The sequence below is a fragment of the Sceloporus undulatus genome, chromosome 10 (genome assembly GCF_019175285.1).
Source record: "Sceloporus undulatus isolate JIND9_A2432 ecotype Alabama chromosome 10, SceUnd_v1.1, whole genome shotgun sequence".
In the NCBI taxonomy this organism is placed as follows: Eukaryota; Metazoa; Chordata; class Lepidosauria; order Squamata; family Phrynosomatidae; genus Sceloporus; species Sceloporus undulatus.
In genome coordinates this window covers 12,780,888-12,795,899 of record NC_056531.1, presented here as the reverse complement: position 1 = coordinate 12,795,899, position 15,012 = coordinate 12,780,888, and the positions used below count along the sequence as shown (strand labels likewise).

The 15,012-nt window shown below is 44.1% G+C and overlaps 1 protein-coding gene across 1 annotated transcript in view; it reads right to left on the bottom strand.

The window, feature by feature from the left end:
* The window catches only part of SETD1B (SET domain containing 1B, histone lysine methyltransferase), a 51,810-nt gene that overhangs the window by 14,583 nt on the left and 22,215 nt on the right, over positions 1-15,012 (bottom strand). The window contains 4 exon segments of the mRNA XM_042441946.1: positions 813-1,039; positions 1,558-1,645; positions 3,187-3,360; positions 5,121-5,882. Of these exon segments, the coding sequence (XP_042297880.1) occupies positions 813-1,039; positions 1,558-1,645; positions 3,187-3,360; positions 5,121-5,882 (1,251 nt within the window).

Sequence of the window (15,012 nt, the reverse complement as noted above, 5' to 3'; positions counted from 1 at the left end):
AAAGAAAGAAGTAGTTTAAGTTTTTAAAAAAACCTCAATACAAATCATTTGCATTTCAAAAGGGCGACATGTATGCCAACAAACTTGCAGCATGACTCCATGGTTTCTGCCGTGGCCATGAGTGCATTTGCACAGCTAAAACTGGTATGCCAGCTACCTCTATTCCTTGAGACATCAGATCTGGCTACAGTGATACATACCTTGAATACATCCCATTTGGACTACTGTAACATGCTCTATGTGCTCTGGAAACTGTTTAGAAACTGTAGTGGGTCCAAATGTTGCAGCCAGAATGCTGACTGGGGCCAGGTATAGGGAGTATGTAACCCCCTTGTTAAAACAGCTTCACTGGCTGACAGTTTGTTTTTGGGCACAATTCAAAGTGCTGGTCATGACCAGTAAAGTCCTATACAGTTTAGGTCCAGGCTATCTGAAAGATTGTATCTCCCTATACAAACCTGCAACTATGCTAAGAACTTCAGGGGAAGGCTTTCTCTCTGTCCTGCCACCATCCCAGGCTCACTTGGTGAGGGCACAAGAAAGAGAGCCTTCTCAGTGGTTACTCCCATCCCGAGTGGAACTCCCTTCTGTGGGAGGCTAGAATGGCCCTCTCTTTGCTTGTGGGTAAGGGATAGCTTTCTGTAAACTTCCTTTCTGAGCGTTGACTCTGCAAAGGGAACAACAGACTTTCCCCAGTTCTCAAAGGGGCTTGCAAACAAAGAGAATATCCTGCACTGAAATTAGAATGGAACATAAAGGACAATTCAAGTAGATAGAGTCAGAAATGACAACAGGTCAACAATGAGATGTACCTTGTCAGAAGTTGATTTCATCACCCCTTCCTCTTCCTCCTGCTCTGCCTCCTTTTCTGAAGAAGATTCTTCTTCCTCCTCATCTTCCTCCTTTCCTGAGTCTGCCTCCTCTCCTTCACTATCCAGTTCCAATGGCCTGCCAGGTCTCCTTCTTAGACCTACAGCTTCTGCATCCTTCTTGGAAAGGTCTGATGTTGCATCAGGCAGATCTCGATCTCGTTCAGATTCTAGAGGATAAAAACACATGAAAGCTGATGGAGGGGGATCAGCATCGCAAAAGTAGCAAAAGTGTGTGTCCCTACCACTACCTCAAAAAGATACAGATATGCACATTTGCTCGATATTTCAGGACATGTGGTTTCTCGTCTGGAATCTGTCCAAAGAAGGAGGCACTTTCTCTAAGGACCATATGTCAAAAATCTGTCCAAAAGTGTATATGGGAGAAATTGACAGCAGTAGCACCCATCTACATTGGGGTGGTGAAACACTAGGACTAAATCTGGTCCATGTTGCCCAGATGGCCACAGAACTTTCAACACAATACCATCATTTGGTGATTTCCTACCTTTGGCAAATTTCATCCATTCTGAAATGCCTCTACTAAGGCTTAGCCACTGGCACCAAGAGTTTGAACTAAATTTTGCTGATATTATTTGGCTGGAACCTGACGGGTGGCTAACTTAAGTCCAACTGATTTCAATGGATCAATTCTATGTATGACTATGTCTGGATAAACATTGCCAACCTTCATCTTCATCATCTACTGAAGTAGAGGGCCGGAGTCTCTTCTGGTCTCCAGCCGAGGCAGCTTCAGGTGGCTCCTTTCTCTTCACCTGCGGAAAGAATAGAAGGAACGCATCTAAGGAGATGTACAATGGTCCCTTGGTATATGCGGGGGATCCGTTCCAGACCCCTCCGCGTATACCAAAATCCGCGTATGCTCAAGTCGCATTTGTTCCCAATGAGAGCCTTGAAGACCTCTGGTGCTGCTGCAATCCGCGCCTCCTCAAAGAGGAGGCCTCCCGCACCATCACCCGGCCTCCTTGTCGCCGCCACAGCCGCAGAAGGGCCAGGTATCGGTGCAGGGGCCTCTTGGCCTCCAACACCAGTATCCGGCCCTTCCGCGGTGGCAGAGGCCTCAAGGAGGCCGGATGCCTGTGCTGGAGGCCTTGAAGGCCTCCGGCGCGGCAGCTCTACCTCCTCACCGCCGCCGCAGGAAAGTTCCAGTGCCGGTGCTGTTCGGGGCCAAGAGGCCTCCAGCACCACCATCAGGCCCTTCTATGGCGGCGGCGAGGAGGCCGGGGCTTGGCCTCTGCTGCTGCCGCCACCACCCGGCTTTTCCCGCGATGGCGGCGGCAAACGGAGGCCTTCAAGGTAAGTAAGAGGGAGGGAAGGGAGGGAGGGAGGGAGGCAGGGAGGAGGAAAGCGAGGGAGGGAAGGATTGAGAGGAGGGGAGGAGAAGGAAGTTGTCCCTAATGGCGGTGCGCATGCATGCGCGCCACCATTGGGGACAACTTCCCGATTTGCCATCCGCGTATGGTCAAATCCGTGGATGGCAAATCCGCCTATAAGAAGGGCCGACTGTATTTGTTTTAGGTCTATAACTATCAACACTGCCTTACAATAAGAGGGGAAAAGCTAACAAAAGTAAGAAGCTGGTCATACAAGAGTATTAAAATAGTTTTGATTTTATGTTCTTATCCTTGTCATGTTTGTCAATACATTTTTGTAACTTACTGACATCAGAACATTTCAATTAGAGGGCACTTCAGTAAGCAAGAGCACTGAAGCAAGTGCAGAAATTGAAACACATGGAAGTGGGTACATGTGTTTTAAAGTAAGACCAAGACAGAAATCTTAAACCCTATCCATTTTCTTTACAAAAATGTTAAAGGACTTATACGACTTATATAAATGACAGAAATGTGAAAGTTATCAAGTCTCCCCCAAATTTAAATTATTCCCCACTGACCTCCAAATGCTTTAAAAGACTCATCTCAAACAACAAAAATACACAAATTGCCCTTCTTTCAAAGGTTCCAGTGCTTTGTCTGGATTCTCAGAGATGATAGGCAACCATTCATTCTGTTATGCACGCTACAAACATGAATATGATGGTCACTGAAAGCTTCAGCGAGGTTCTAAACAGCCAAATGTGAACCATTCATCATTTTGTATACAGGTTATAGAGCTAAAGAACACACGTTTTTAAGACATGAGCGGTGGAGAGCCACATACACTGCCTTGAGCTCATTGGAAGAAATATGAGATTTAATGAAAACTAACAAGAGAGACATTAAAACTGCAACTAACGCCAACAAAATTATTTCTTTTGTAAAGTTTATTCATATTGTGGATGACTAGATGCTCGTACCTTGAAAGATGGTAACCGGATGGCCCCTCGTAAGCCAATGCCTAAACCGATCCCCTCATAACCCAGCCCTTCTCCTTTGTTCCAGTTCTCCAGAAGACAAGATGTGATGCGGTCCTTTGGTTTTGGCTTTTCCTCATCTTTATTTTCTCCAGATTTGACTGGAGTAAGCGATGCCTGTGCAAGAAGAACAAGAGAACATGAGATTCTAGCACATGGACCTATAGTTGGGTAATCAACACAAGAACATCATCAACTCACACAGATCTTTAATTTGCCTGAAGAGGCAGTTATGCTGTAGTTCAAAAGCATCATGGGCATGCATAAAACATCTCTGCTAATTGCCACTGGTTGCATTCAACGGTAATGTATTTCTCTGCTACATATATCCAACGACTAACTGCAAAATGTACTAACACCTTTAATTTTGGATGATCTGTTTGTGGCTGCAAAAGGCACACCATTTCCCCAAAATAATCCGCAGTCTCAGCTTTGCTGTGGGATTGGGCAAGTTGCAGCTCTGGAAAGGCTAAACATGTAGTTGCAGACAAAGAGCCATAGTATTCAAAGGGACCTTGCAGCCCCTTTGAGACTAGCTCTGAGAAAGAAGTTATAGCAAAAGCTTTTGTAGACTTGGTCTACTTCCTCAGATGCGTGGACCAAGTGTATGAAAGCTTATGCTACAACTTCTTTCAACACGAAGGTTAGACTCAAAGGTGCTGTAAAACCCTTTTGCATACAGATATTCCAGAGTAACACAGGCCCTATACAGACAGGCCAAAATAAAGCTGCTTCAGGTCACTTTGCAGGTATGGTGTTTCAATGATGCATGTGTCCTAAGAGTCTGGAAGCTGCACTCCAGTCCTTAGGACTGGAGCGTGGCTTTCGTGTGGCTTCTGGACTCTTAGGATGCATGTATCATTTAAACAGCATACCTCCAAAGTGACTTGAAGCAGCTTCATTTTGTCCTGTCTGTATCAGGCCACAGTTATGTTTCTGAACTCAGAGCCACAATTACTAAACACATGGATTTACTTTAAGATATATCCATGGAAGTTAAACAGGTACACAGGTCTGACAATAATTTCCTGACATCAGATCATGCTATCAATTCATCCAGCTTCATAGTAGCTGGAGAAGACAGAATTGAGCCTTGGTAATTTATTCTCCCAATGTTACTTGATGAGATCCCTTTTTCAATCTGGGGATACCAGGGATTGAACTTGCAGTCTTATACGTACATGTGTTGAATTCCCATATAGCTCATGCATCTTTTCCCAAGAGATGAACCCTAAATTTCTCAACTGTTGCTACTGCCTTGTCATGCATATCTCACATTACTTTTTTATGCACTTCCAGGTCAGGCGTATTAAAAAACCAACTCAAGAAGTAGAGCTACAGGCTGTTAGAATGTAAAAAAACAGAAAAACCTCCACAGAATCTCAGAGTTGGAAGAGACCACAAGGGCCACCCAGCCCAACCCCATTCTGCCATGCAAGAACTCACAATCAAAGCACCCCCGACAAATGGCCATCCAGCCTCTGTTTAAAGATCTCCAAAGAAGGAGACTACACCACACTGCAAGAGAGTGCGTTCCACTGTCAAACAGCTTTGTCAAGAAGTTCCTCCTAATGCTGAGGTGGAATCTCTTTTCCTATAGTTTGAATTCATTGCTCTGGGTCCTATACTCAAGAGCAGCAGAAAACAAGCTTGCTCCATCCTCAATATGGCATCCCTTCAAATATTTAAACGGGGCTATCAGCTATTATGTCCCCTCTTAATGTTCTCTTCTCCAGGTGAAACATACCCAGCTACCTAAGTCTCTCCTCATAAGGCATGGCTTCGAGATAAGGGGGAAGATGATACCAACAGTCTCTGCCAATGCAAAGCCACTCCTTCACAGAATTCACAGGAAAGGACGGACTCAGGACTCTTACCTTTGCTAGACGCTCTTTCTTGTCCCACCAGTCATCAAATGCTCTGAAGGCCACCACCTCCACCATCTTCCGGTTCAAATCTCTTTTCATTATTGCTTTAAGTTCCTTCACAATCACCAAGAGAACACCATCGACAGTGGCCTTGTGTGGATCTTCCTTCTTGGGCTCATAACCCGGAGGAGGAACAGAGGGATCAAACTTGGGCAAAGGTGGCCACTGTTGCCCACGGTTGACAGATGTCCCCATGGAGAAATGTCGGTAAGGAGGAAGGTTCACAAACTGCATCCGATTCCCTAGGAAAGGGGGGTACTGGTACGTGTTCTGCCCTTGCATCAGGCGGCTCAACATCTGGGTTTGCATTTGAAAAGACATTGACATGCCACCCCACTGGTTGCCCAAGACGCTGATCATATCCATCTGCATGACAGGGAACATTCCAGGATGGAATGGAGGGAGTGGAGGCAATATATGTGGAGGAGGAACCCCAGGGGGAGCCGGAAGGGGCGGAGGTGGGACAGTGACTGCCGGGTGAGTTGGTGGAGGTGGCGGTGGGAGAGGTGGCGGCATTGGATAAACTGACTGCGGGGGTGGCGGGGGAGGCAAAGGAGGAAAACCAGGTGGCGGCATGGGGATCGAAGGAGCCATCACAGCCGAGTTGCCAATGGAGGTGTTCACCACAATGTTTTTGGCACATTCTGTGCTCGGAGATGGGGTCATTTCATCATCAGAGATCTCCATGTCTTCCCCTGAAGACTGATGACACTGTGAGGAAGAAAGAAATATTCAATTTAAGCAAGATCACACTCTTATATCATAAGACATCTTCAAGTTTTAGATATTAACTGAAGGCGAACTTAGAACGAAAAGTGCCTTATTACAAAAATCAGTGAGAGTGGTACTCATGGAATTTTGGATATTTTGACTTGATAAACTATTTCAGGTCTAAATGATGACCAATTAAGTTCCAAATGTAATACTAAAAGCAACCAAGAAGCACCTCCAATCTGGGATTGGTCAAGTCACCTTTGATAAAGTTGCTACCACCAGAGGGCAGCTGTATACAAAGAGTAGCATTTAAAGTCTGCAGTATGTTCTTCAGTAGCCTTTTGCAAAATGTAAAACTGTGAGTTAAAAAATAAAATATAGAGAAAATATATCTCCTAAGCAATTTTGCTATATACACATCTTACATTTGCAAAAAAAATGTGTTCAAATCAGAAAACATCACTATGCTATCTCAAACCATTTGCTCTAAACCATGATTCTTTATATGAATAACCAAGTAGGAGGTGGGAGAACACAAAACTGAGTATGAAAAAAAAGCCACACAGAACAAGCAATGGAATTTTTGTCTTGGCTGGAGAAGGGCCAAGACCAAACTCCATTTTCTCAAGGACTACATACTGAGATCATGGCATAGTTCTTTTTTTCTCAGTTTCTGCTTCCCCTTTGCAAAATGTGAAATAACTTACCTCTTTTATTGTGTTTTGCAGACACGATCTATTGTTTGAATGCAACTATTCAAAGATGAAAGTACAATTTGAGAAAGGGAATGGAAGTTGCACTCAGAGCACTTCGGAGGAATAAATCACCAAGAACAGATGGCATACCAAAAGAGCTGCTTCAATCTACAGAGAATCTACTCTAGTTCTAACTAAAATCTGTCAACAAATATGGAAAACAAAACAATGGCCCACATATTGCCTACGCTCAATATACATTCCAATCCCCAATAAAGGGGACACCAGGGATTGCCGTAACCACAAGACCACTTCGACTTATGGGAACCATATGAATGAGAGTCCTCCAAGTCACTCTATCAACAACCCAGTTCAGGTCTTGCAGCCTCAGGGCTGTGGCTTCCTTCATTGCATCTATCCATCTGGAATGCCGTCTTCTTTTCCTAATGCCTTCTACCTTACCAAGCATTATACTCTTTTCTACTGAGTCATGTCTTCTCATGATATGGCCAAAATGTGATAGTCTCAGTTTAGTCATCTTGGCTTCTAGTTCAGGCTTGATTTGCTCTAGGACCCGTTTATTTGTCTTTTAAGCAGACCTCAGAATCTGTAGAACTCTTCTCCAGCACCACATTTCAAATTAGGCTTTCTTCTCACTGTCCAGCTTTCACAACCCTACACAGAAATGGGAACTACAATGGCATGGGCAATCCTAACTTTCCAAGTCCTCGACTTCTTCTGATTTCTCGACGGCAGTCTCCGTTTTGATTAACAACTGAGCCAAGGTATGGAAAATCTTGAATTATTATCATTTGCTTTAAAGCTATGCAACTCATCTGTGGCCATTATTTTTGTTAGGTTAACGTTCAACTAAAATTTTGCCCTTGCGTGCTCTTCCTTGATTTTCTTCAGTAAACCTCCCAAGTCTTTGCTATTTTGTATGCTTTCAAATCTGGGGACTGAAGGAAAATTTCATGGCAGGCCAGAATTCTTATGGGGGCAATGCCCCCATTTGGCTGTCCTCCCCAGCTACAATGCTGGGTGGCTGCCAGACCTAAGAACTGGGCTATCTGTTCAGGTACAGAATGTGGTGGAAGAAGCGCCTGGATTGTTGGCACTGGAGGCCAAGGCGAGCTCAGTAGCAAAGGGCATCCATTGCCAACTCCAACTGGTCCAATAACTACACCTCTAACTAGGACAGCGCTAACCAGTACACTGATGCTCTAATAGCATCCTGATTATTGTAACGCATTCTATGCGGAGCTCCCTTTGTGCCTGGTCTGGAAACTGCAGCAGTTCCAGAACACACCATCTGTGTTTACTAAAGGAACACCAACTCTTTACATACTATACCTGTGTTAAAAGAACTGCTCTGGCTGCCTGTTAGCTATCGAGCCACATCCAGGATTCTATTGCTAACATATAAAGCCCTATACAACTTGGGATCTGAACACCTAGCAGACTGCCTTCCCCATATATACTTTGCCTTTACAATCTCCAGAAGAGGCCTGACTATTTGTTCAGTAACTAACACCATGTTGCTGTGTAACACTTAAAAAGCTGATCTTCTCAGTAGTGGCACTCACCCTCTAGAATACCATCTCATGCGATTCCACAAAACCAGTTTACATGGATTTTCCTGGCTCAAAACTGTTCATCATGCTTCTTTTTATTGTTCTTGTTTGACATTTTAAACTGCTTATTATGTTTATATAGCGTTATATATGATTATTAGCACAATTTAGACAAATCTTACTGAACAGAGATTACATTGCGGTGTATGTAAGCATTTTAAATAACAAAATAAATATATGAACGTGTTTGACTGGTCTTTTAACATGGGCAGAAATTAGGGCCAAGCTGACAGGCTAAGGGCTGGCGATCAAGATGCCACCAACTCTCTGTGAAATTTATATGGCGGAAAAGTTACAACAGTTCTCTTGGGCCTCCAGCATCTTCACAGTTGGGGATAAACTGTATTCACAGAACAAACAAGCTATGTAACCTAAGTTTTTATCTTAAGCAATCGGTTAGAAATAGAATGACTGGGAGTGGAAAGGAGAACGGAGACAAAACCGGAGTGAGAAAATATATTGAACATCAGAAGAAAGCAAGCTGGGAGAAGACGACTACAATTCAGCTGAGTTCAATTAGAGTAAACTTCAGAAAAATAAATAGCCTGTTTGGGATTTAAGTGAAATCACAGAAGGGCACCTTTGCCACAGGAGGTGGCAAAGCAGATAGCATGGTATAGCCAGACAAGAAATAATGGGGACGATTTTGCAGAAATGGAAGCAGAACACAAAATGTGGCCCATTATAGGATTTTGGGTTTATCTGTCCATGGCCTAATGTCACAGATGTTAAAAGAAAGACTCTAAAATCTTGACAGGGGGAGAAAAGGAAGCAGAAACACAGGGCTGGTTCTCACATGGCAGGAACATTAGTTAGCCTAATTTTTTATTATTCAATCAGATATTAGTCCGACTTATGTGTCTAAGAACCTGCAAAACAGACTTCAAGAATTGGATTAAAGTTTTAAAATGTCCGCCCAAGCTTTAAGCCATGGAAGCGTAAGGAAAATGAAAGGGAGAATAAGAAGAAGAGAAGACCCTCAGTGTTCAATGGCTTTCAGGCACATGTGAAAAAGTTTCTCCACTAAGACGTATTGTTTAAGTTGCCATGGCGCAATTGCTACAGTCTTTCTGTGGCAATTCATCTGCAAGGATCTAGTTCAGGGGTAAGCAACCTTTTTGAGCCGGGGGCCGGGTTGCTGTTCCTCAGACAACTGGGGGGCCGAAGCCAATAAATAAATAAATAAATAAATTTTTTTGAAAATTTAAATAAATAAATAAACCAGGACAAATGTAGGACAACATTTTCAAATGGTGGACACTTTTTTTAAAAAAGTGGAGGACACACAAAAAGATTTGCTGATTTTTTAAAAAATGTTAATATAAATGCATGTTTCTGAGGCGTCCATAGACAATTGCCCCCCTTGCCCCTGTGTGCGAGAGGCCAAAGGCCCTGGCGGCAATCGGCGGCAGGACCGGGCTGGGGCCGGTCCCAAGGCCTCGCCGGGCCGCAGGTTGCCTACCCTTGATCTAGTTCCACATGCAGGTCATTAGTTGATGGAATATATTCAATGAAAATGCATGTGTGAAATCAACCTCAAATGCAGCTCTCTCCCATCCAAGTCTAGCACTGAACCATTACAATGCTCAATCGATCAATTCTGCAACTAAATAGTTGGTGTAATACCTAACCCAAAGTCAATGTAGCAAAACAAAGACAACCGACAGAGAAAAACCAAGTGCTTTGTCCAGAGTGGATCCATGAGCTCTGTCACAGCTCTGCTCATCCTTCAGAAAGCATCCAAACACCGCACAGCCTTTCTCTGGGGCTGCTTCCACCTGAGCAACAAAGCCTACTGGCCTCTTCAGCAAAAGGCCATTGGTTTGACACCTGTCACCTGCTGCACACTGACAGGGCCATGCAGATGGTGCGGTGACAGCTGCCGTTCTATCCAGATGCTTGTTAAAACACAGAAGGGCACCTTGCTGGGAGGAAAGAAAACTGAACAACATCAGGCCTCATTTATGCTGCTTTATTAAACGCTCGCAAGGGGAAATTTAAAAGGATCCTTCCAGGTGCAGAGGGGCAGAGGGAGCTATTCCCCTGAAAACTGAATTCCCTCCCAAGATTACCTGCCTTGTAAAGCAATGCCACCATGGCACATGTTTGTGCAGCACAATGTGGCAGGCTCAGGTGCGGCTTCCTAATTAGTTGCTCCCTCCCACCAAGAGAAGTCAGTAAAATGGGCAACGGAGTGGCAAGCCAGGGAGTCCACTGAGTGCATTGGGCATCCGGAGAGAACGACACCGCACTCCTCTCTCGCAAGAGGGCATTTCCAAGGGATCCCAAATGCCTTTGTTCATAAATAATGGCTTTGTTTTGCACCAGAAACTTTTGTATGAGACAGACCTTTAAGACTATAGTCCTGCTCCATACCCTTCCTACACCTGTTGTACTAGAGATAAGATGTGTGTGCTTCTGGGAATGACCACATCTTGCAGAGTAATACTTAAGAACCTGTTAGACTGGCCATGGGCTACCCTCCTTTCCCTAATGCAGTGCCATTCACTGACACTTTGACACAGTTATGTGGCTATCCAGGGACTTCACATAAAGCACAGAGCCTGAACAGGTAAAAGTGTCAGACAGTCACGGAGCAGCTAGGTAGGGAATGGCAAGCACACAGCAGAATTGTGTTGCTAGATCAGACCCATCTATAGTCCAGCATTTCTTCCCCAAAAGATTCCTCTGGGCCACCGCAACCAAAGCAGGCAAGAAAAAGCTGCCCCTCCAGAGCTGGTATTCAGAGCAAATTGCCTCATTGGATTTCTCCTCTTCTTCACTTCTGTTCCAACTGTTCCAAGGAGTGCAATGTTCCTTGAGGCAAAACCTGTAGCAGAGCCTATATATTTCAAAATAGACTGAGAGAGGCGAGGCCAAAAGGAGGGATCATAAGAGTATTTTAATTTTTGAAAGTTGACTTTATAGTATGCTCTTCTGAGATCTTTAGATACAGTGTGAGACAGAAATGTTTTAATACCACTACCACTACCACAAACAAGTTCCCTCATCTATAGAACAGCCTTCAATTGATAGTATTTTATTCAATGCTAGAAAAATCAAAGGTAGAAAGAGGACTTGCTACTGCTAAAACATTAACTTAGGGTGGACTATGCTAGCTTTCCTGCCTTTAACAAAGGCCACATCATCTTTTCCTGGGTAAGACCTGGTCAACCGGAACAAAGGCAACCTGCTTGCCTAGCACCACATCTGGGGATCAGCAGTTGCACGGGGCGGGGGGCTTGGTTAAATGGGTTCTTCCAGAAACAAGTATGTCTGCTAGATGAAAAAGAAAAACACAGTCATTCCTTCATCATTGTTCCATTTGAAACCCTGTGTGCTCAAGTGAAAAGAACACCCTGCTTGAATAGAAAAGCAGTTTCCGCTTACTAGGATTTTAATACATCCAGACAGAATTAAACTTGGAATTGGCTCTAAATTATTATGTTCAGCCATGAACATAACACCACTAACAGTAAGCATGTTAACAGCAGCAGATACACCTCTGAGCATGTATAAAGTGCATCTTTCTTATTCCTGAAAAACTGTTAAGTATCCTCCCATACAAACTTTCAGGGTCATAGGATGTGGCATTTCTTCTTCGAGACTAGAAACCATACAGCAAAAGAAGAACATCCTGATTCTTGAACATATTTATTTGGAGGCCAAGTTCCTTTGATTTTTGTGCACTCAGATCCAAGGCATGAGTTTAAGATCATATTCAAAAGCTCTGTTATCTGAATACATAATAAACTGGTCAATCAAAACATATCATGACAAGTTGCACTTCTCAGATATGCTTGATATTCTGTATCAAATAAATACACCCATCCAAAGTAGCTTTTTCCTTTTCTTTTTCAATACAAAACAACTTTCTAATACAGAAACGTTCCAAAAATTCCCTCAAGTATGTAGCCAGCATTGCTATTCTCTCAGAAGACATGGCAACACTGTTGTTTTTATGTGCCTTCATGCCGTTTCCAACTTATGGTGACCCTAAGGCAAATCTATCATGGGGTTTTCTGGGGTGAGAGTGTGTGACTTGCCCAATGTCACCCCGTGGCTGAGTGGGGGAATCAAACCCAGGTCTCTAGGGTCATAGTCGGACGCTCAAACCACTACACATTACTTTGTATAAATATGCAAACACCAAAAGCCTCAAAGCCTCAATCTGATACCTGAGAGTGAAAGAAGTACTGCCGTCTACAACCACAACACTCTTTTTAGTCTTTAGTTTCTTTAACTACCGTAAGCATGGACTGTTAAACTGACAAAAGACACTCTTCCTTGGTTTGTTTCACTGGGAGGAGGCAGCGCAGGGCTTCCCAGTTCGGCACATGCAGAAAAAGCACCGTGTGCCTCCACCAGTAAACTGGGTTGCTCTTAATGAGAAGCTACAAGCCCTGCCTGTCATCTTGCTGGGATTCTGGGTCAAGATGTCATTAGGTCCCAAGTAAAACTTTTCCTAACTAAAGGAGCTCCGCTGAACCAGAAAGGAATCAAAGTTAGGCTGTGGACTTATTTCTTAGGAAGAGTGCTAACAGTAACAGCCAAAAGCTGCACAATTTCCTAGATAGCTTTTTAAAAAACTGTTGGCATGTCGTTCATCACATTTAGAAAACCATGGAAGAAGTCACACAAACAGAAGAAACCATTTGGATATGCAAATCTTACTTTCTCTCACAACGCCTGGCTAGCTCTGTCCTGTCCAATGACACAGGCCTGCAAAGAAAAACACTTTCCCCAATATTGCAGCTGTTTGTAATGTATTTTGGGGTGCCAAATTCGAAAAACACAATAAAAATGTTGTACCACACAACATTTGAAGCCAAAGAGCCAACATTGTCTGAGGACTACTCCGGTGGTCATGGGGCCAGCATAACTGCACTGAATTCGTTTACCTTCCCATTGAGAAGTGGTACCTATCTACAGTACTTGCATTTGCATGCTTTGGCACTGCTAGGTTGGCAGAGGCTGAAACTAGTGACAGGAGTTCACCCCATCATGCAGCACTTGGGCCTCCAACTGCGAACCTGCCAGTCTTCAGATCGTCAGAATTGGTGTCTTAACCACTAAGCCACTGCACACCTAGTGATGTCTACTGCCACCAGACTAAACTCACTTTGGAAAAACAGTGTCAGGTATAAATAGCTCTGAAAGGATATCCCAGGAAATTCAGTGAGGTGCACTACCAGGTGTGAGAATGATGGACTATAGGCATGGCAAGTCTCTTTTAGTGGCCCATAATGGCAACAAGGAGGCACCACTGTATTCCTTGCTTGTAGAATCTATACGTTTTTCATTCACACGACACACTGTATGTAACAGGAGCCATGCTGGAGTCTGTTACAAAGCTAAACCAGAGGTTTAATGGTGGAAAAGCCCCTTGCGTTTGAGCTCAAGCACATTGCCTTCAACAATATATATCGTTGTACAAAGAATGGTGGAGATGAACAGGTTGTTGGAGTTGGATGGGGGGGACTTGTCTTCTGATCACTATCTGGACGTTAGTCACATCAAGTGGCCTTGGGAATGACACAATGGAACACTATCAACATGTTAGACTAAGCTAGTTAAGTTTCTTATTTCAAGGATAAACAAAAGAAAAGGGCTACAAAAATTCTAAGAAAGTCTAGTTAAAGAGAAGACATACAGTGACTTTGATTTGCAGTTTAGCACCAGGTTAGTGGCAACAGTCTCCTCAGTGGAACAGAGCTGAGGCTCTGGAAGGTCTTGGGTGGGTTACCCATATAAAAATAGGGAAATAAAAGAAGCCCCTCCTACAAAACCTCTGGAAATGTAACAGCCAGCATGCTTACAAGTCTAGAAATTGCTGTTCATTGATGCCTTGTATAATAGCACACATTTGCTGGAATTATGTGCATCATGGGGGGAACAAGGCAGCTGACAGCATCGCCTTTTTTAAAAGGGAGAAATCTCCTTTGGTGGAGAGGGGGAGCTACTGAGAGTACCTTCTTTCTTCTTGACCATCCACACATTCTAGCCTAGCTTCCCTCCTCTTGCATAGGAATTATCTGAAAGCCTAGACTCTACAACAGTCACACAATGGGCTGAAACCCAACCCTCGGCTTTCCAATCCCTTCATAGCCTAAAACCTGGCACACCTTCCCAACTCATTTGCAACCTGGAAAAGCTGCAGCTCATGTTTCTAAAGAGAGTTGAAATCACTATTTCAACTTAGGTCCTCTCCTCCTCCATCCACACACACAGACACACAAGCAAGCCACAGAACTGAAATCAGCAGACACTTAAAAAGAGAGGGGTCAGTAAGGAAAAGCAGTAAGTCCTTGTCAAACGAGTGAGAGATTCTAGGATAAGGTGCACATGTGCGCGCATACACACACACACACACACACACACACCCCATGCCAGGAAAGATACTGCAGAGAGAGAGGGGGTGGAGTCTATGGGTCTCAATCTTTTATGGTGAAGTAAATGTGCAACAGGATCCTACTCAAGTTCAACGGGACTGAGAGGCCTGTCACACTGCACTGTTATAGTACTATATTCTACTTTAACTGCCATGCCACCATTCTGTGGAATTCTCGGGCTTGTACTTTAGTAAGGCTCAAGCATAGGCCCGTTACAGACGGGCTAAAAAGTACGTGCGGAGCGCATACTAGGATTAAAACGGGGCGGTGCTTCTGCACCGCCCTAACCCTAGTGTGCGCTCCGCACGCACAAAATGGTGGCGGCTGTTCCACACGGCCGCCACCATCGATATGTGACGACTGCACTGCCTCCAAACGAGGCGGCGTGGTTGTGACATATTGGGGG